The sequence below is a fragment of the Thunnus maccoyii genome, chromosome 5, assembly GCF_910596095.1.
Source record: "Thunnus maccoyii chromosome 5, fThuMac1.1, whole genome shotgun sequence".
In the NCBI taxonomy this organism is placed as follows: domain Eukaryota; kingdom Metazoa; phylum Chordata; class Actinopteri; order Scombriformes; family Scombridae; genus Thunnus; species Thunnus maccoyii.
In genome coordinates, this window is record NC_056537.1 from 5,483,553 (window position 1) to 5,504,292 (window position 20,740).

The 20,740-nt window shown below is 38.4% G+C and overlaps 2 protein-coding genes across 3 annotated transcripts in view; both read left to right on the forward strand.

The window, feature by feature from the left end:
* The window catches only part of ankrd27 (ankyrin repeat domain 27 (VPS9 domain)), a 43,543-nt gene extending 35,241 nt beyond the window's left edge, over positions 1-8,302 (forward strand). The window contains exons 23-28 of the mRNA XM_042412325.1: positions 1,127-1,246; positions 1,345-1,518; positions 2,172-2,265; positions 2,389-2,467; positions 2,555-2,618; positions 3,813-8,302. Of these exons, the coding sequence (XP_042268259.1) occupies positions 1,127-1,246; positions 1,345-1,518; positions 2,172-2,265; positions 2,389-2,467; positions 2,555-2,618; positions 3,813-4,382 (1,101 nt within the window). The 3' untranslated portion in view covers positions 4,383-8,302. The remainder of the gene's footprint in view (positions 1-1,126; positions 1,247-1,344; positions 1,519-2,171; positions 2,266-2,388; positions 2,468-2,554; positions 2,619-3,812) is intronic.
* Positions 8,303-9,661: 1,359 nt separating this feature from the next.
* On the forward strand, positions 9,662-19,580 carry LOC121897943 (palmitoyltransferase ZDHHC7-like). 2 transcript variants are annotated; one of them, XM_042412751.1, is made up of 8 exons: positions 9,662-9,735; positions 10,885-10,959; positions 11,163-11,480; positions 11,620-11,744; positions 13,024-13,120; positions 15,725-15,806; positions 16,070-16,200; positions 17,302-19,580. In XM_042412751.1, exons 3-8 carry the CDS (start codon positions 11,169-11,171, stop codon positions 17,479-17,481), a joined length of 927 nt encoding a protein of 308 aa, XP_042268685.1. In that variant the 5' UTR covers positions 9,662-9,735; positions 10,885-10,959; positions 11,163-11,168; the 3' UTR covers positions 17,482-19,580. The 2 variants fall into 2 exon arrangements, with proteins under 2 accessions (XP_042268685.1, XP_042268684.1); XM_042412750.1 differs by having other exon boundaries at positions 9,694-9,801.
* Positions 19,581-20,740: the final 1,160 nt, after the last annotated feature.

The window sequence follows — 20,740 nt, forward strand, 5'->3', positions numbered from 1 at the left end:
TTTAGCAATTAATAGTATTCATGCTATAGAAACTGCACTTTTGCAGCTTTATATGTAATTTATACACTTTACACATTGAATGCAGACACTGATGTGTGTTCGGTAGCAGAGAGGAAATGATTTTGATTGGCCAGTGATGTTATTGAGACGTCTGTTCATTTTGAATATTAAACTGTTGTAAGAGAAGATATGGATGAAACTATTGATTATATATTTCATATCACAATGTTGACACATATTGTGATGTTGTACGTTTTCTATTGAGAAACTGTTTGGATAAAAAAAAAAAACTAGACAGGAATGTTTGATTTTAACTTATCCAGGAAATTAAAGCACTTTATCACATTGATGCTGAAGTGATGTAAAAATATTGCCATAAATCAGTTCTACTTATTAGTTTGCATCATTGCCCTGAATATCCTCATATAACCAGAGATATTAAAGACACAGCTGCCTCAGTGTAAACAGCATAGGAAAGTAAATCTATTATATCAGAGAAATCTAATCTAAATCTGATACTAATCTGTAGACAATGGTTCCTGGATGACAGCAGAGTCAGCGCTGAGGTGACAGCTGTAATTAAACACTGCTGTGTTACACTATTGTGTCATGTTAGTGATAAAAATTAAAAAAGATTACGGGAGAGTGTGATGTAGAAGTGGGTCAACCACACCGCTGGTCATTTCACTACAGTCAGCAAGTCTGCTTCATGTTTGTGAGGAGGTTTAACAGCAACACCTGCTGGCAAGAAGTCAGCAGCACAGGAGAAAAGATTTTAAGGATCAGAGTCCACGACAAAAGGCTTTTATCTGTTCAGAGGTTTTTGTCTTCAGTAGGAACTAAAGGGGTCAGAGTTTTGAGAGATGGACTGACGTGTTGTTGGTTTTGGTCTTTTCATAGAAATGTGTTCATGAGAAGAAGAATATAGGATTACACCAGCTCTTATCTTTTAAAACGTAGATGATATTTACTGTGTTTTACTTTGAATTTACTTCATATCAACAACAACAATCTGACTCAACAGTTTTTGGGTAGAAGCTAAAAACAAATGACCTCAGCTTGTCATAAAATATGTGAAGTCACATAATATCCTTCACATAAAGAAGTGACTGTGTGTGTGTTTTAGGTGGTGAGGTTTCTGCTGGAGTGCAACGCCAAACTCAATAAGAAGGATCACTACGGCAACACACCTCTGATACACGCCTGTCTCCGTGGAAACCTGGAGACAGCCACCACCCTGTTACAGGTAAACACACACACACACAGTCTCTCATGAATCCGGCAGACAGGATGTAGTTTCTAGAAGATCATTTTTTTAATAAAAACATGATTTTGTTTGTGCAGAGTAACGCGTTAGTGAACGTAGTGAACCATCAGGGGAACACGGCGCTCCATGAGGCGGTGCGAGGCGGACACCAGACGCTGGTGGAGCTGCTGCTGAGGGGCGGAGCCTCAGCCGGCGTCAGGAACAAGAGGCAGAGGACGCCGCTGGACTGCGCCTACGAACTGGGTGGCAAGGTGAGTGTGAAACACACACTACAGGGACAGTGAAGCTCAGGAATATGTATATATATGGTTATATGTATATAACCAGCAGAATATCTGCAGGTCTTGAGAAGTGTTTGAAAGCAGTTCCCTCAAACAGTTAAATAATAAAAAACAATTAAAAAGTCATAATCCTCCACATCTCAGGGTGTTTGAGAAGATGGAGAGAAAGGCAGAGTATCATATCTGTGACTGAATCCTGGACTTCACCGCACTGATTTTACTAACGTGTTAATACTTGTATGCTGTATTATAACTAATATCTATATTATAATGCTGTAATTTCATCTGAAACTGTTTTTTGTAAGGTTTGTGGCATTTAAGAGGCTAAAAATGTGTATCAGAGTGAAGATATTGAACATGGAAACCCAATGTTTTGGGTTTGAGTCGAACCTAAAATCTTTATCACATGACATCCACCGTCCACACTTATACTGTTCATTGTGTTGCACAATAGAAAAATGTGTTATTTGTTGTCAAGTATAATGTTATTACCAGTAATGATAATGGCAAGAACGTATTTATATGTGTTTACATCTCACTGACATGTTTAAATGTTGCATCAGTTTTTGGTTTCAGGAAACTAACTAACTAACTAACTAACTTGTTTGTGTTTGCTCCTGCAGAACACTGAGATCCTGAGAGCTCTGCAGAAAGCGTCAGGACTTTCCCCCGATGCTGAACCAATCAAACTCCTCTCTGTGCCCAAAGGAGCTCTGGGTAACAAACTGCAAATACACCATCTGTTTAGTTTAGTCGAGTCAGCCGCTAGGAGTAATGAGGCCCCCTTTGTGGACTTGATGAAGTGTAATTAATTTATATGATCCCTTGTTGTCACTGCAGCTCATTCGTTCGTTCAGCGTCTGAGGCTGCAGGATCACGCCAACGGCAGGAGGCAGAAACTGGCTCAATCCATCAACAGGTACAGCTATAGTCAACCAAAATCTACATAAATCTTTCTTATTCTTGGTTAAGTAATCAAATTAACTGTGTTTTTGTTTTTATTCAGGATTCAGCAGATGAAGAAAGGTTCCTCTGGTCCTCCTCCCAGATGTTCACCAAACCTCAACCAGGTACGCTGGCAACATGGATCTAGAAATAGCAACGATGGTCCAGACTTGTGTATATCTCATCAACTATTGGATTAAATTTTATACAGACATTGATGTTCCTCAGAGGATGAATCTGACTTTTCCTGTAGCGCCACCAGCAGGTCAGTTCATCAGGATTCCTCTAGAATAATGACTGATGACTTCCTGTCAGTATAATTTGTACTGAGATTAAAGGGGAACGTCAACTATTTTACACATGAAGATCTGTATGATGTTCACATGTCATGGCCTCTGAAAACCGTTGTATGGTGTCCTCTGTCTGCGTTGCTAAGTAACCAGATCACTCAGAGAAACCAGGTTGCATGTACGTTGTACATTTCATCTCATTCACTTCAATTTCAAATTTCAAATTTAATTTATAATTTCTGTAGCATCTCCTCTCACCTAGAATATATTTTACATATTTTTTTATTGTAACAAGTTTGTAAATTTCTTTCTCTTTTTATATTACTTAGGATTAAATTTTCCTTTAATTTTGTGTATATTTTATACTGTTATGCACCACAACACCAAGGAAAATTCCTTTTATGTGTGAACCTACTTGGCAATAAACCTGTTTGTGATTCTGATGTAACCTTGTTACTGTAAATCTGCGTATACATGCAGCAGTAACTTTATTTTGAAAGCTGAGCTCCTCACAAGTGTCTGAATTTAACAAAAATCAAACGTTCAGTGGTGTAAACTGACTTATTTAGACTTGTACAGGCTGCTTTGTTTTAGTTTCAGTTTTAGTTGGAATTTAATTTCAATTATTTGAAGTATGAAGACGCATCTCTCCATGTAACGATCTCTTCTTTCATCCAGCTGCTCTGCGCTGTGCTTCCCCTGTCTGCAGTCTTTATGCACATCTGTACTTTTATAAAGCTGATTAGAAACCTGGTTATGCGTATAAATGAGTAATCAGCGTTCTCCAGAAGAAATCTACCTGAGGGGACCAGGTTTCTCTAATCCCCCTACCCCGATTACAGAAACCAGGTTTCTTGTTTACATGACAGTTAAGAAATCAGCTTTATGGAGAAAGCCGACTATAACTTGATTACTGAAGTGCCTGTAAACGCACAGTGTGTCTTCTGCAGCTGAGACGTCTGAGAAGTCTTTATGTATTATCCAAATTTATAGTATTATTCTTATTACAACCTCCGTTTTTCTTCGCAGGTGAATCCAGACAGGAGGAGGTTGAGGCGAGTGGAAACGTTGGAGGTCAGCAGCCCCTCAGGAAGCCTCGCCGCCGCCGGGCCCCGGCTGAGGGAGCGGCCCCTGGGTCGCTGTCACACTCTGGACTCTGGAGAACACGCGCCAGAGCGTCAGGAGCGCGCACACACTCCCAACACGACTGAACACACTCCAAAAGAGAGCGATCAGCTGTTTAGAGACACAGATGATGACACCAATGAATCGCACTCCGCCGATGTCACTGACTGTTGCGCCGAGACCTCGCCGCCCCCGCCCTCACTCACCCCGACCAATCACTCCGCTTCGCTGGAGTCCGACAAGTCATCCGACAGCCGGAGCCCTCTAAACGGAGAGTTAGAGGAGTCGTCTGACCACCAGACTCCGCCTCATACCGAAGACACGTCCACGCAGTCAGACAGCGGGGACGGAGACTCTTATCTCAGCCGCCCGGCTGACCTCAACATCCCGATCCACACTGACGAAGGCGACCAGAGAGACGCTGAGCAACCACCAGACACCACCAGTACAGCTGAGTTGAATCAGGCAGACTGAAAAGGAGACGTTGTGAGGAAGAAGAGAAGTTATACACCTGCCATGAATGTGATGGAGGAGCAGGTTTAGGTTTCCCTTTAAAGAAAAACACCAAAACCTAAATGTTTGCCAAAAGGAAAAAAGAAAGCACATCATTTTATATCAGGTGGGACCAGCTGTTCCAACTGAGGATGCAGTAGTCTGACTCACACTGGAGGTTTGTCCCCTGGTGGAAAATACACACTGACGTAAAGTCAACAGAGTGACTTCAACCAACTAAGAACAATAACAACGGTTTTGAAATGTTTTTTTTTTTTTTTTAAAGAATTCACCCAAATTACAAAAACACATATTCTCTCATGTATCTCTCGTGGTAATTAGCCTTCGAGATAGTTTTGGTTTTGTCTGTCCAGGTATTTCTGTCCGATATCCGATTCAGATCGACACACAGTACAGTCAGGCGCTGCCGAGCTTCGTTACACTACCGTTCCTCTCATGGATGTAAAAAATCATTTAATGATGCTTTACTGATGTTTAGATGTCAGTAACCGACTCCTTTGAAAGAAAGAAAGAACGTCAGAGAAGTGTGTGTGTGTGGACAGAAGGAGAGCTGAAAATGAAACTTATGTTTTATTGGGTAATTCATAATAATAACTGTATTTGTACACAGGGCTGCGCAATATGACGATATATATATATCGCGTGACGATAGAAAAACACCGTATCGTTTCATATTATGATCTATTGTTAATTTCGTTACATTGCAAATCACACTCTTAACAGCAATATTTTTCGTGGTTTGGATTGCGTGGGTGTGTCGTGTGTTTACTCGGATGCAGGCAGGAAATTTGCATGAAGGCAACACAAACAAAGATGATGTAGGAGAGCAAACGTGAGGCAGACGAGACTAAAAACGAGGAGCTCGTAGACAAAAAGAGACGCTGCTTCTGTCACATGGATGTAGTTCGTGTATGAGAAGTCTGACTTTTCCATGTGGTCATTTTATATAAACAGTTTATTCACTGAACTTACAGAAAAATGTGATGTTTATGGTGATATTTATTGTTATCTGGATATGAAATGACCTGCAGTATATCAGGATTTGATGCAGCCTGAAGTGCTTTTACAAAACAAGATTAAAAGTAAAATTAGGCCAAAAACTAAAATGATAATAGTAAATAAAAAAAAATGACCACAGTACAATAAAATATTGAAATTTATACAATGAAAGTCAATAAACTGGAGTCTCTGCTACTTTAACATGCATAGAGTAGACGTGTGTCATACACAGATTCCTGCCTCCGGCCCAATAAATAATAAATAAATGAATACAGTCTAGTTAGTGCTGATTACAGAATTTAAACATTACATTTAAAACACTTTCACGTTTCCTGTTACTCTGTATAAACCACATAACACACTCTCGGCTGTTTTCATACACAGGGACTGTTTCTTTGGTAGAAAGTAGTTCCAGTGAAAACCACTGAAACTGACATCTGTGGGTTATACAGAGATAGTTTCTGGTAAACCACATTGCTGTTTATATTTTTAAATGTCATTTTCACTGCTGTCAGCACCACAAACCAGATTAAATTCTTCTCCATTGTATTGAGTTGAAGGTAAATGAATAAAGAAAGAAACGTCCGCACACAGATTAGATTAAAGACAGACAGATATCTCAAAACCTGGACAAATAAAACCAACACTGCTGTCTCTGTATGGCAGGTAAGTGAGAAACTATGTTTGTAATTTGGGTGTACTGACCTTTAAATATCACAATGAAACGTTAAAATGTAGTTTTCTGTTTCATGTAAATCTTTAAAGGGACCGGTCACTCCCTGATTTCCTTTTAACGTCATGTTATAGCTCCAACAAATCCCTCAGATTCCCTTCGAGCACGCCGATGACACAACTATCATTTGAAATTCTTACATTTGACTGATCCGTCGGGACAGAAACACCCAAAAAATTATAAAGTTTGATCCCAGAAATTTCCATGACCTTTCCTTCCTGTAAAACAGCATAATACTTTTTTATAGTTAAACTTAATAGACGCACAGAAAAACAATCAAAACTGCCTTTTTCATCCTAATTGACATCCTGTGTATTTACATTTTTTTTTGTAAATGTGCTGAAGCTTAACAGCCGCCTGCGCTGTAGTAACACAACTAAAAAACACGCAAAACATATTTTAAAAACTTCCTACATAAGAAGAAAATATTACAATACTCTGTCCCGATGATGCAATGACAGACTCTAAAAAAACTGCATTTCGTTGTGATTTTACCAGCTCAGATTTTATCAGTAATATTAACAGAATCCAGGACTTAAACTCCTCCTCCTCCTCCTCTTCCTCCTCTCACCTGAGTTTGAAGCACTTTCTTCTCCTTCTAGCCTCCACAAAAAGAAAAAAAAAGGGATGATGTTATTTTAGTTTGTGCGGTATGTTTTTATTTTTTATTTTAAGCCACTAGACCGTAGCTCTGATCTGACCGCCAGACTTCATCTGAAGAAGATGTTTGTTGTTTTACTTGAATACTAGACGTCAGCTCAGTTTCAGTGTTAAACATGAGTTTACAGTTGGTGGGTTTGCTCTTTCTTTCCCCCCTCCCCTCCCACGTTTAACATCATACTACTCTACTCACTGTTTTATTAGGATCATTTCATTTTATTTATGAGCCCTGTTGATGGCAGCGTGTCGTGTGTTCAGAGAGTTTCAGCTTCTCCTGAAGGTTAGAATGTGTTTTCTCCAGAGACGTAGAGAAACTGAAAGGGTCACATCGCTGGTTTCATGTGTTTGCTCATTTAAATACACATCACTGCTGACTTTTTTCCTAATCATACCGTATTTTTAGATTGATTTCCTTCCTCCCAGACAGACTTTACTTTGAGTTCATTTCTATTGAAATCAACTTGCAGAGATGTGAAACTCCTTGCAGACAGATGATCCATCACAGTCAATATTTAGTCACTTTTATTGTTATTTCTTTGTGAGAGTTATGTTATTGCTGCATTTTAATGGAGTTTAGGAGACATTTTCACATATATATTTATATACAGAGATTAAAAACCCTTTCTGCTGCAGTTTCCTGAACATCAGCAGCACATAGAACAAAAACAAACATAAAACATACTTATTATGAAATATGTAAAACTGCATCGGAAGTTAATCATAATTCTTGGTTTGATACTGATGGTTTTATCCATCTTAAGTAAGATTCAAGTCTCTGCTAGTTGATTTTCACAGCATATTAAAATGATCTTTAACCATTTTTTATCTGATGGTTTAATTAGTGGACAGTAGTCAGGAGTGCTGAGCTAATTAAAACACGTCAAACCATCAGTTCAGTCCTTTAACATTAGAAGATATTTAATCTTAAGACTGACACATTACACCATGATGCAGTATAAGTGTGACTGTTCACTTCACATGCTGTAGTTCACTGATCGTACACGTTTGACTGAATGAAGCTCAGTTTAGCTTCGGTGTAAACTGACCTCGATACCTCTCTGACCTTCTGTTTCTCTGTGTTTCTGTCAGTTTTTTTGTTAACTGACCGTTTGTTTCCCACCGTCAGTCGATGCAGTTCCTCTTTCTGTCTTTGGCTCTAAGAAGTCAAAACTCCAGCAACACTTTAAGTATAAAGAACAACTTTATAGTGACGTGTTGCTGGATTTTTGACCTCTCGAGACCTTGGAAGTAGGTGAAGTTTTGCCAGAAATCCCGACTCTACCGTCAGTTTTCAGCAAAGCAGCGTGTTTGTGTTTCACAGTGTTTAATTTAAGCTGAACGTGGATGTCAAACACAATCAGAAGTCAAGTCTTAATTATTTTTGTACCACTGTTTTTATTTTCTGGTTTGGATGTTTAAAGATGATGTGAATGTGCCTTATTTAATTCACACCCAAATAACCAATAATAAAACTTATGATTAAGATAAATTCTGTTGTTTTTTTTTAGCAGTCGTGTTTTATGGAAGAAGTTTCAAGTATATTAAAGTTGATTCTCTGGTTCAGGTTTTTGAAGATTTGCTGCTTTTCTTTGTTTTATATAATAATGAACTGAATATCTTTGAACTGTTGGTTGCACAAAACAAGATGAAGGTGAAATTTTTTACAAACAAAATCCTAAATCAAGACAATCTGCAGATTCATATAAGGGGAAAATAATCAAAAATATTCAATATACAGTTTACTACGAGGGGTTTGACCACATGTACAGTGGATTCAGAGAGTATTTTAACCCCCTTTGTGTACTTTATTGTGTTGTAGATTTAATATTAAATGGATAAAATTGACATTTTTGCCCATTAATCTACACTCAATAATCCATAATGACAAAGTGAAAATCTGTTTTTCAAAAATTTTGCAAATTTATTAAAATTCAAAAACTTAAATATCTCACTCATGTAAGTATTCACGCCGTGTATCACTGAACCAGGATATCATCAGCCACATAAATCATATGTATCAGTGTATTTCTTCAATAAATGTACTTGTATAATTTTAAAATAAACACAGGCGTTTATAGGTTGATGTACAGTAGTTGAGCCAAAACCTTTCATCCTGGTTTGACAAAGAAGAAAACTTAAATCAGGGTCCATTTATATTTGTGCTGTTTTCCTGATGTGTTAATATTTCAAAATTACAAATAGACTGTCTGAAAAAAAATCTGGTGTCTATATGAACCGTGAATGATCACTGTAATCATTCCTCCTGTTCATACTGGACATTAAAAGATCCTTCAAATGTGCTTTCAATGTAAGTGATGGAAGCTAAAATCCACAGTGTGTCCACACAGTCATTTAAAAGTAGATGTTAAGCTTATATGAGGCTTCAGCAGTCTGAGTTAGTCATATCAAGTGGATATCTGACACATTTACAGTCTTTTTAGCATCAAATTCCCTCTTTGTGTTTCCCTGTTGAGCTGCGGTGGAAGTATAGTAACAAAAAGAGGAACTTTGGCACTAAAAAGACTGTAACGTTGAAAGATATCTACTTGATTTGGCTCATTTGAAGCTTCATATTAGCTTCAGATAAACTTTTAAATACATTTTTGCACAGAAGGAGGACTGTGGATTTTGTCCTCCATCACTTCCATTGTAAATACATTATGAAGGGATCTTCTAATGGTCAGTATGAACAAGAGGAATAATAACAGCAAGAAAAACATGTTTCACTGCTCATTTGGTCTCCTGACTGTTGTTTTAAGACACATTTGAAAACTATGAATCCATCCATGAAGTTTAAAACCTAAAGACTGAACCAGAAGGGGGCGCTAATCCATTAGGATGTCAACTGCTGTTAAAAAACGAGAAGAAGAAGAAGAAGAAACGTCACTTCCTCCCAAAACAAGCGGAGCAGTCTGGAAAGAGGTAGAATAGTTGTCATTTATTATAAAACATCTGACAACAAACTAATTTCCTGTGTCTGTTGAGAAGGTGAGTTGTCCTACCTAGAGTTAAACTGAGAATAATATATTTCTGCTTAGCTACAACAGAACTAAAGAGACATATTTTCGCGATGGAAAACTGGAAAATTCTCATAATGTTTTATTTAATTCCGGTGGGAATAACCCTCAGAGAACGAATCATCCCGGGACGTTAATTTCAGGTGTAAAAACGAGATTAAATCTGATAAAATGACAGGTAGCTGCACAGCTGTTAGCCTGCTGTGGCTAGCTTAAGTTAGCTGACCTAACTGTCGTGTAACGTCTGTAACGGTAATTAACTTCTGTACCTTTGCTGTTATATCGTCCGTGTTTCCAACCATACCTGCTTTATTCCAGTTAAATTATGTACCGGTAGGAGGATTTGGAGCAAAGTTAAACAGCTAAAAATCTAGAAGAAGGTGTGTCACCGGTTTGTGATGCTATCATAGCGTTAACACAGCCATGCTAACATTTCATTTAACACACCAACACTCAGATCCAACTTTAAAGGTTCAAATGAGTCTTAAAACAACAGTCAGGAGCCCAAATGAACAGTGAAACATGTTTTTCTTGCTGTAATCATTCCTCCTGTTCATACTGACCATTAGAAGATCCCTTCATAATGACCTTACAATGGAAGTGATGGGAGACAAAATCCACAGTCCTCCTGTGCAAAAAATGTATTTAAAAGTTTATCTGAAGCTAATATGAAGCTTCAGCTCAACAGGGAAACACTGTCCGAGGAAACACAAAGAGGGGATTTGATGCTAAAAAGACTGTAAATGTGTCAGATATCCACTTGATATGACTAACTCAGACTGCTGAAGCCTCATATAAGCTTCACATCTACTTTTAAATGACTGTGTGGACACACTATGGACACTGGATCCCCATCACTTCCATTGAAAGCACATTTGAAGAGGATCTTTTAATAGCAGAACCTCCAGTGTCAAACTGCACACGTGTTATTCTCAGTATCACAGTCAGTCCAGCAGGCAGAGAGTTACTGTAGTGTTTTCTTCAGCTTTTGTTGCCTCCAAAAGTCCGAAAAGTTACACAGTAACAGTTCAGCTTCTATGTCTGCTGTCGACAGAAATGTGACCCAGCTTGAGAGTCCATTGTGCAGCTGAAAGAGAGAAGATAATGTCATAAAGTAAAGGCACTTTCAGTAAGTACGCATCAACATGAGATGGATCTGTGTGCAGACTTTTTCAGTTTTTCAGTTCATTTCCTCTGATATTGTAAATATTTTTGGTGTTTTTGAAATCCATGTTAGTAAAAACTCACTTCCACCTGCCTGTCCTCCTCCTCCTCCTCCTCCTCCTCCTCCTCCTCCTCCTCCTCCTCCTCCTCCTCCGTGTCTTCCATCAGGGCAGAATGTCCTCAGGCCACCGGCTGAGGGATGTGGAGCAGCAGCGCCCCCTGCTGGATGAGGAGGATGAGGAGGAGGCGGCGATGGCGAGGAATTACCGCAGCGAGGCTAAACAGCTGTGGTTCATCCAGGACGGCTGTGGCATGGTGTGCGCCTTCATCACCTGGTTCCTGGTCTTCTTCGCTGACTTCGTGGTCACATTCGTCATGCTGCTGCCCTCCAGGAGCTTCTGGTACGCCGTGGTCAACGGGGTGGTCTTCAACAGCCTGGCCGTGCTGGCGCTGGCCTCCCACCTCCGCACCATGCTGACCGACCCGGTGAGGAGGCTGAATGGTTTTTTGGGGGACCAGACTTTGGTTTAATGGGGAAAAATAGAAGCTCTAAGTTGCAGCTAAGCAATGAGATTTTTCCCATTTTATCGCTTCATCGCCTGCTTTTCTTCCTTCTTCTCATCAGGGAGCCGTTCCTAAAGGAAACGCCACTAAGAAATACATGGAGAGTCTGCAGCTGAAGCCGGGCGAGGTCGTCTACAAATGTCCAAAATGCTGCAGCATCAAACCTGAGAGGGCACATCACTGCAGGTCAGAGGAGTTCTTACAATCTGCAGGAAGTTTAAACATTAAAGAGAACATATTTTTCATATTCTGTGGCTCTACTGGAATATCTTTGCATGATTTACAGTTTAAAAAAAAAGTCTTTCTTAGCAACCGAGGCCTCAGAACGGACAGTCATTTATGAACATGCACAACGAGCCGACGTCAGCTCGTGGGCAAAGTAGAAGAAAACGTTGCAAATGAAGTGTTGGGAGCACGTTCAAGCCCTGACTTTTGACTTACAGGGAACATTTCTATAAACATTCACATTTTACCATGTTTAACATCTGACATCATAACAGGATATAAATAGCAGAAAATCACAAAAAGCATAATATGTCCCCTTTAAGTCTGCTGTGCTTAAAGCTGCATTAAGTGGGGCTTTTTTGTCCATTTTGGGGCAGCAGAACAAGCTGAAAACACATCATCCAGCAGACAAAGAGAAACATGAAAGTGGGTTCATCTGAGCTTCCTGCTGCTGCTCCAGAGAGCTCCAGAGTTGATGATAGCCTCTTTTCACAGTAGTCATTTGACCCATTAACATAAAAATATTGATTTTTGCAGTTTTATTTTTCTATTTATCCTCACATTGAGTCTTTTTCCTGCTACTTTATCATCTGGTTTGCAGAAAAGAAGAGAAGAAGAGAGATCTCTGTCTATAAAGATATTCCACATTTTGCTCAGTTGTCATGGAGACTGATCTGTTGATGTTCAAGCTTTAGTAGCTGCTATGATTTCATCCGTAGCACTTTTAGGACTTTGGGAGGTTCACCATCGAAGGTCAAGAATCAGCTTTGACGTTTTTCCTGTGAAATTCCTGGAAATGCAGTTTTTCAGCAATAACAGAGAATAACAGCAAAGATGACTTAAACATGTTTTATTTGGTTTGTTAACCCTGTCGTCTCTACTGAAATGTTTTGAAACTGTTCAGAAGTAAGAAATTAGTCTAATTTACATTTATATTTTGTTATTTGACGGACGATTTTATCCAAAGTAACATAGAAGCGAGGTGAGACAATCAAACGTTAGAGGACAGTGACTCAGAGAGAGACGAGGTACAAATTCTCAAGTAGCTTTTTTAAAATAATTATTAAAGCCAGAAACAACTGGAAATAGACCAATGCATTAGAAATACAATAAACAACAAGAAAGTAGTGCAACAATCGAGTGTCAAGTGTTGAGGTGTTCACAGAAGAAGAAGAAGCTTTCAGGCTTTTTATGAATATAAGAAGACAGGAAGTAATGCTGCCATGTTCTTCTTCTACAGTATCTGCAAGCGCTGCATCCGCAAGATGGACCACCACTGTCCCTGGGTGAATAACTGCGTCGGGGAGAAGAACCAGCGCTTCTTTGTCCTCTTCACTGTGAGTCACTTTACAATCCAGCAGCTACTTCCTGTATCCGACCCTCTTATGACAGAGTCCTACAAGCAAGCAACCGCTTTGTTTTATGGTTTATTATTTTGGTTGCTTCATATTTTGAGAAGATGACAGACCTGTTAACAGCTCAGATATAGATTCAAGGAGGATTTATGTGTTGCTGTTATGCAGATTTTCATAGAAGTTTCAAATCAGATCACAGCGAAAAAAGTATTTATTAAAAAAACAAATAAAAGTAGTTTAGTTGACATTCAGATAATGTGTTTTGGAGCTAAAATCCAGTTTGCAGACACTCTGCTCTTCTCCTTTATTGACTTTATTGTCCTGTACTTGGCCTAAACTATCATATCACAGACATTACAAGCAAAAAAAAAAGCAATGATGTGGACGTGAGAGAGATTGTGTGCCAAGAAAAGCTGATGAGAAGTGAAGAGAGAAGATGATAATTAGTAGAGTGTTGAGTGTATTTGTTTATTATTGCATCACTAAGTGATTTCCATATTCTTTCTTTTTTTTTAATGTTCAGTCCTCTGACTGTCAGCCGCCTGATTCATGAAGCGACATCGGTGACGAATCCGTATGTGTGAATAGTTTCGACTGTGACTGTGTTCAGTGCTGTTGTAGAATTACTTTTATTAATAGCTAGAAATGTTCGTTAGATGATGAGCTCCTTTACATGTTACTATTTTAATATAATATATCAATTAATCAATTAATAATACAAGTTAAAGGCTGGTGATTTTCTATATTTTTCTTATTGTCAACAAATCTCATGAAAAGACCAAAATCAACAATGAACTGATCTGTGCTGTAAACCTCCACTGTTGTCCAAAAATGTAATTTAAAAACAACTGCAGCTAAAAATTACTTTGATTATCCATTAATCTGGAGATTATTTTCTAGATAAATTGGTGGTTTAGTCTATAACTTGTCAGAAAATAATGAAAAATGCTTGTTATCATTTGGTGGAAACCAAGTACATGAACTCAAGTACTGTACTTAAGTACAATTTTGAGGTACTTGTACTAGTTGAGTATTTAAATTTCCTACTTTGTAGTTCAACTGCGCTACAATTCAGAGAGAAATATTGTACTTAATACTCCACTACATTTATTTGACAACTTTTCACATTCAAATTTGACATGAAATAAGAAAAGCTTCTAAATTACGCTGCACTATTTAAGATTTAACCAGCGATTTTCCAAAATTAAAACTCTAATATTTCACAAAAATGCAAAGATGAGAGAAAAATTCTAGAAAATGAATCCACATTTATGTATCAGAACTACTTTCATCTGTCGCTCAGATTTATCTGGTGACTCTTATAAAGTCCTTAAGATCAAATAATTACAATAAATGCTGCTTATGCACTGATTCATCAGTATTAATAATTTACTTTATTAAAAGTATGCAATATAGTCACAGCCTTATTTTCTGCAGAACAAGTACTTTTAATACTTTAAGTAAATTTACCTGATAATACTTCTATACTTTTACTGTAGTAGGATTTTGACATTGTGGTATTTCTACTTCAGTACGTCACCACTGAGAAGAGATTTATTAAAATGTCTTGTTTTGTCCGACCAACAGTCCAAAGATATTCTGTTTATTTTCATTTATGACAAAGAAAAACATCAAATCTTCACATTTCATGAAACTACAACCAGCGTAGGAGAGTCGGACAGTACTGAGAGACGGACGTAGACGTTGTTGGTTTTTGGTCTTTTTATGGTAAACATCCTCCAGCCAATGAGATGCCAGTTTGCTCTTCTGCCGCAATATAATACTATTTTTTGACTCTTAACGCAGCAGCTCTGCCTCTCATAGCTGTCGTTCTGCCTCCTCACACGGTTTGCTGTTGGTCGTTGGCTCAAATTCACGAGTCAGAGTTCTCCAGGTGAACACTCTAGGGCTGCAACTAACTTATTTTCATATTCATTATTGGCTAATCCCATTTTTCAATTAATCCACGGTGATGAGATGCACATTTTTCCGTAATGTAAGACAATGAAAAGAAACAAAAACTCAAATTTTAGAGCTCGAAACCATCAAGTTTTAGGCATTTTTGCTTAAAAAAAAAAGTACCTGAACAGTTAATCGGTTATCAAAATAGATACCGATTAATTTTCTGTCGATCAATCAATCAATTAACTGACGTTGCAGCTCTAGAACACTCTGAATGAGTGTGTTTCATGTTTTCCTGTAGACCAGCACCTCACTAGAATAGATGTGCGTTTTCCTTCAGTCGTTCATAGATGCAGGTTTGAACGGCTGTTAAACTGCTGGTGAACCGGTAGTGTTGCTTTTCTAACTAGCTGCTTTGTTTTAGTTTCTGCTGACCTTCATCATTTCAGTCAAAGTGGCCACAAAGCGGTTTCACACCAGGACAGAAAGCTCTCTAAATTACCTAAAAAGCTTAAATTTATACCATTTAAACTTCCTGTCCACTTGTTCTGGTAAATTTCACCCAAAATTCGGCACCACGACGGGCTGAAACTGATGAAAGACGTCGCGTTAGATCCGTCAGACGCTGAGGTGCTGAAACACCGACAGAGTGAAGAGGTCTGGTACATTTTCTTCTTCTCACAGATGTACATCGCTATGATCTCCAGTCACGCTCTGGCTCTCTGTGGATACCAGTTCATCACCTGCATCAGAGTCCAGTGGAGAGGTAAGTCCTAAAAACACTCCAACACCTCTCCGCTGATTTAACTTCCTGTTTTCTTTCATCATCAGGTATCTATATCTTATCCATAGCTGTGTATCAGCTATGTATTGTGAGTCCTGCAGTCGTCTCGCAGGCTCATGCATGAGGAACAAATAAGTTTTTTTTCTTTTGATGAGTCAAATGTGTCAAAATGAACCAAAAGAGGAAATGATCTCATGTTGAAACTGTGGTGAGACGAGCAGTCGGGTGTGTCTTCCTGTTTCCAGAGTGCAGCGATTTCTCTCCTCCGGTGACGATGATGCTGATGATCTTCCTCTGCATGGAAGGCCTCCTCTTCTTCACCTTCACAGCCGTTATGTTCAGTACGCAGCTCCACTCCATCTGCAACGACGAGACGGTGAGGACACGAACGCAGATATATTCTGCTGTATCAGGGCTGCGACTGATTTGTATTTTCATCATCAATTAATCTGTTGATTAATTTCTCTATTAATTATTTAGTCGTTTGGTTTGTAAAATGTCAGAAAACTGTCTTGACTTTGATTTCAAGTTCTTTGAGAAATTTATAATGTAGTTGAATGTCAGGAGGTTGCGATATGTAGCACAATAAGCTAGTAAAGCTAAACAGAAGCACGTTCCTGCACATGCTCAGTGGCGTCTGCCGTACAAGGAACTTCTCTCCTGAGACTCAAAATCTTATTACTGTTTTTACTCTTTTCTAAACAAACTATATCACATATATAGTATATGTATATATACAAAGGATACACCAAACATGAGATTTGTTGACAGTAAGAAAAGTTAATGTTATCCTCATGTGTTGTGGTGTTGGATGTTATTGGGTTTATATGATGAAATGTCTGGTTTGTTGTTGATTAATGTGTCTGAATAATTCCATGAGAGATGGGTCATATGAATGAACTGACAGGAAAATAAAACTATTCATTCATTCATTCATATGCTCCACGTGATGAGCAGACGGTTTGCAGTGGAGATGTCTTTTATCCAGCTTTCTCTGGTTGCACTGTCAACAGTCTCCACCAGTATGAGAAAACACAAGCAGACAATCACAGGTCACAAACAACTTTAGGGCTGCAACTAAAGTTTATATTTGTTACTGATTATTCTACCAATTATTTTCCTGATGAATCGATTATTTGTGTGGTTTGTAAAATGTCAGTTAATTGTGAAATATGTCCATCCCAAGCTCCCGGAGCCCATATTTATTCCTCAAAATGTCTTGTTTTGTCTGACCAACTGTCCAAAAACCAAAGATAATCAGTTCATCATCACAGAGGAGTAAAAAAAACAGAAAATATTCTCAGTTAAGAAGCTTGAACCAGTTCATTTTTGCCATTTTTGCTCAAAAAATTACTTAAAAAATTGTTCCGCTAATAAAATTGTTGTAATTTTTCTTAAAATCCACCTTTAGTGTGTCTGAGTGTGATGATGATGATGATGTCTGTGTGTAACGAGGTTGTGTATCTCTGTCCGTCAGGAGATCGAGCGTCTGAAGAACGAGAAGCCGACGTGGGAGCGTCAGACTCGCTGGGCCGGGTTGAGGTCGGTGTTCGGAGGTCAGCCGTCGCTGCTGTGGATCAACCCCTTCGCTGGACTCAGACTATCAACGCTTCTCCCCAAACGCGTCCGAAGAGGCGGAGCAGAGTTCTCCGTCTGACGAGCTGTCGTTTGACGGCGCGGATTTCTCCCGGTGAATCGAGACAAACTACGTTGGCGGAGTTTCACGGCATGAGAGTCGAGCTCCTCCGCAGTCTCTCCTCACACGGAGACTGTTCCTGTGCCGAGGAACACGGTTCACACTCTGCTGCAGTTCCCCTGAGCAACAACACCTGACCTCTGACCTTTTAGTTGGTGGAGCATCATCCCCGCTGGGAGCTATAAAAGATCTCTAAACCCAGTCAGACTGACTGGAGGCTGCTGGATGTGAGAAGTTTTTCTTCTACGTTAATCATTCAAATTTTCTCTGAGTCAGAATATTTTTTAAATTTGCTCGTTAAGATGCTGGATCCTCTTAGAGCTTTTCTCGACTATAGAAATTCTTTTCTGACTAAAAACCATAGATCTTGTTTTGTCAAACTGTTGGGAATCATTCCTCCTAAAGAATGTGTATCTGTGTGTGTAAAGTTGATGTGCATCAACATAAAGCTGAGAGGTCACAATGAAATGAAATATTATACAAATATGATCACTTTCTGTTGATTTTAAAAGCCAGAATATGAATCTATTTAAGAAATCAAGCTTTAAATTACACACCAGCAGAACACCCTTGTTTCTCCTTCTTTACAAACTGAGATTTTTTTCCTTTAAATCAAACTTTTCCTCTCATCTTAAAAATCACATCTGGTTTTTTCACTCTGGATTTTGTTTCCGTTAGAAATACGACACAGCAGGCCTCGTTCAGCAACCTTCTCCTCATCTCCTCGTTTTCCTCTCCGACTTTTTCTGTGAGTTTCGCTCGTTACGAATGTTTCACGTCGGGTTCTCTTGACTGGACAAATTTTTTGTAAATTGCTTGTTTCGAAATGATGGATGCCACCTGTGCTTTTGGAGATTTGATCAACGCCTTCAAATGTGCGAGTAGTGAGATTTTAAAAAGAAGTTAACCCCCAGCTGTGAAGTGGACATTAGCAGACAAAAACAATGTAAAAGTTATCACGTCAAAATAAATACAAACGCTTTAAGAGTGAGAGAAACTAATTAAAAAAAAAAAAATCCTGTTGTTGAACCTCTCAGTAAATTGGCAACCATGATGCACATCAAAATTCATATTATTATTATTATTATTTAATACATTGTGAACATTTTATGCCTTTAGAGATGACAGGAAACACATGACAGATGATAATCGAGTGTCATGTGTCTAAAACCAAATGTATTCAGATTAAGATCAGATAATTGTGATTCTTAAGTCAAACAAGTATTTCCCCCCCCATGAAGAATGTCAAACTGTCTGCACATAACTCGCACGTCGGATTCACTCATAAATGTTGTTTGTGCCTAAGAGAAAATTCTATATATGAGAAAATGACTGACAAATTATTTCATATTCCGCTTAAAGCTACAATATGCAAGTTGTGGAAATCAAAAATGCCATTTCACGGTGATGTTTTAGGTTCTGAAACTGTAAACTTGTCTGTTAAGTGTATAAAGAGAGACTGAATTCAGTATTGAGCCTCACTGAGAGAAAAGGAAATAGTTTGTGATACGTATGTTTTTCTGTTTCGAACCACTCTGACCCTCAGGACCGGACAGTTTTCCTTCAACACTTCTCAACAAGATGAAGCACACAGCAAAGTGTTTGTCTCTCTGGTGATTTCATGCTGCTTCCTCCTCCTGCTCAGAGGAGTTTTCTTACCCAGCATCACTGTATTATCCTTCACAAACTTACTGAAGTGTTGTTCTGTATTTATCTCTTCTTCTTTTTTTGCACATCCTGAAAAAAGTCTCAACTTATAGTATGTGACACAGGCCCTAAAACAATCTGTCATAGTCTTTAAAAGTGTTCTGTTGTCTCTGTGCCGAGAGGTTTTTCAGGATCATGTTGGTTATCATTCCCAAAATTGGTCAAAAGATCTTGAACTTAACCTGATGTGACATGGAAACACCTGGAAAAAGGTTTTGAAAAAAACTGATTTAACAAAGCAGTGATTGTACATTTTGTTTTATGAGATTCCAGATTCTTTTTTTTTTATATATGTTGATCTGTTTCCACTTTTCAGACATTTATTAAACCAAGTTCATCTCTACCTCTTTAAATCATCTCTGCTTCTGTTTTTGTGATGTCTAAATGCTTCTTAGTAATGCTAACAGTGTGGCTGTAGGGCAGCAGTCAGCAAATATGTTCAAACATGGGCCAGTTAGTTCAGGGTTTTTTCATTGGTGGCTGTTAACTGGTGCAGCAGAAACACCTGAACCACCAAGACCTATGTTAGTTTATTTAGTATAATTTATTTAAGGTAAACCTTGTCATTGTGGCCCAAAGCAAAGTTTAGAGAAAAGTCTGAAACTTAATGAGGCAAAATTTTATTTCTTCTTTCCTGTAACAGCTGATATCAGTCACAGTCACAGCAGCTGACTTTCTCTGCCAAACAAGTACTTTTAATACATAAGTATTATGAGCTTGATGTAGTTAAAGTATTGCAGTAAAAGTACATAAGTATTATGAGCTTGATGTATTAAAAGTAGTGTAGTAGTAAAAGTAGTGGTTTGGTCCCTCTGACTGATATATTATTATATATGACATCATTAGATTATTAATAGTGAAGCATCAGTGTTAGAGCAGCATGTTACTGCTGTAGCTGCTGGAGGTGGAGCTAGTTTACACTACTTTATATACAGTTAACTAGTTTAGTCCAGTGGTTCCCAACCTAGGGGTCGGGCCCCTCCAAAGGGTCAGCAGATAAATCTGAGGGGTCGTGAGATGATTAATGGGAGAGGAAAGAAGAAAAAACAAAGTTCTGATACACAAATCTGTTTTCAGTTTTTGGACTTTTTCTCTAATCTTTGATTTTTGCTGAAATATTGGATCATTTGAACATTTATTGAAATGAAAGCATGTGAGAAGTTTAGAGGGAAAAATCACTATTTGGTGGAGCTGTTAACAACTCATAGACATGTGAAATGTGACCCCGACTACACACTGCTTTTTGTAAGACGTCAAAAGCCAAAAAGGTTGGAAACCACTGGTTTCATCTTTAACAATGTGTTGTATTTTAAAAGCTTGTTAAATGATCCATTGTGTCAAATCTTCATCTGAAAAGTAACTAAAGCTGTTAAATAAATGTAGTGGAGTAGAAAGTACAATATTTCCCTCTGAAATGTAGTGGAGTGGAAGAATAAAGTAGCATCACATGGAAATACTCAAGTAAAGTACAAGGACCTCAAAATTGTACAGTACTTGAATAAATTTATTTAGT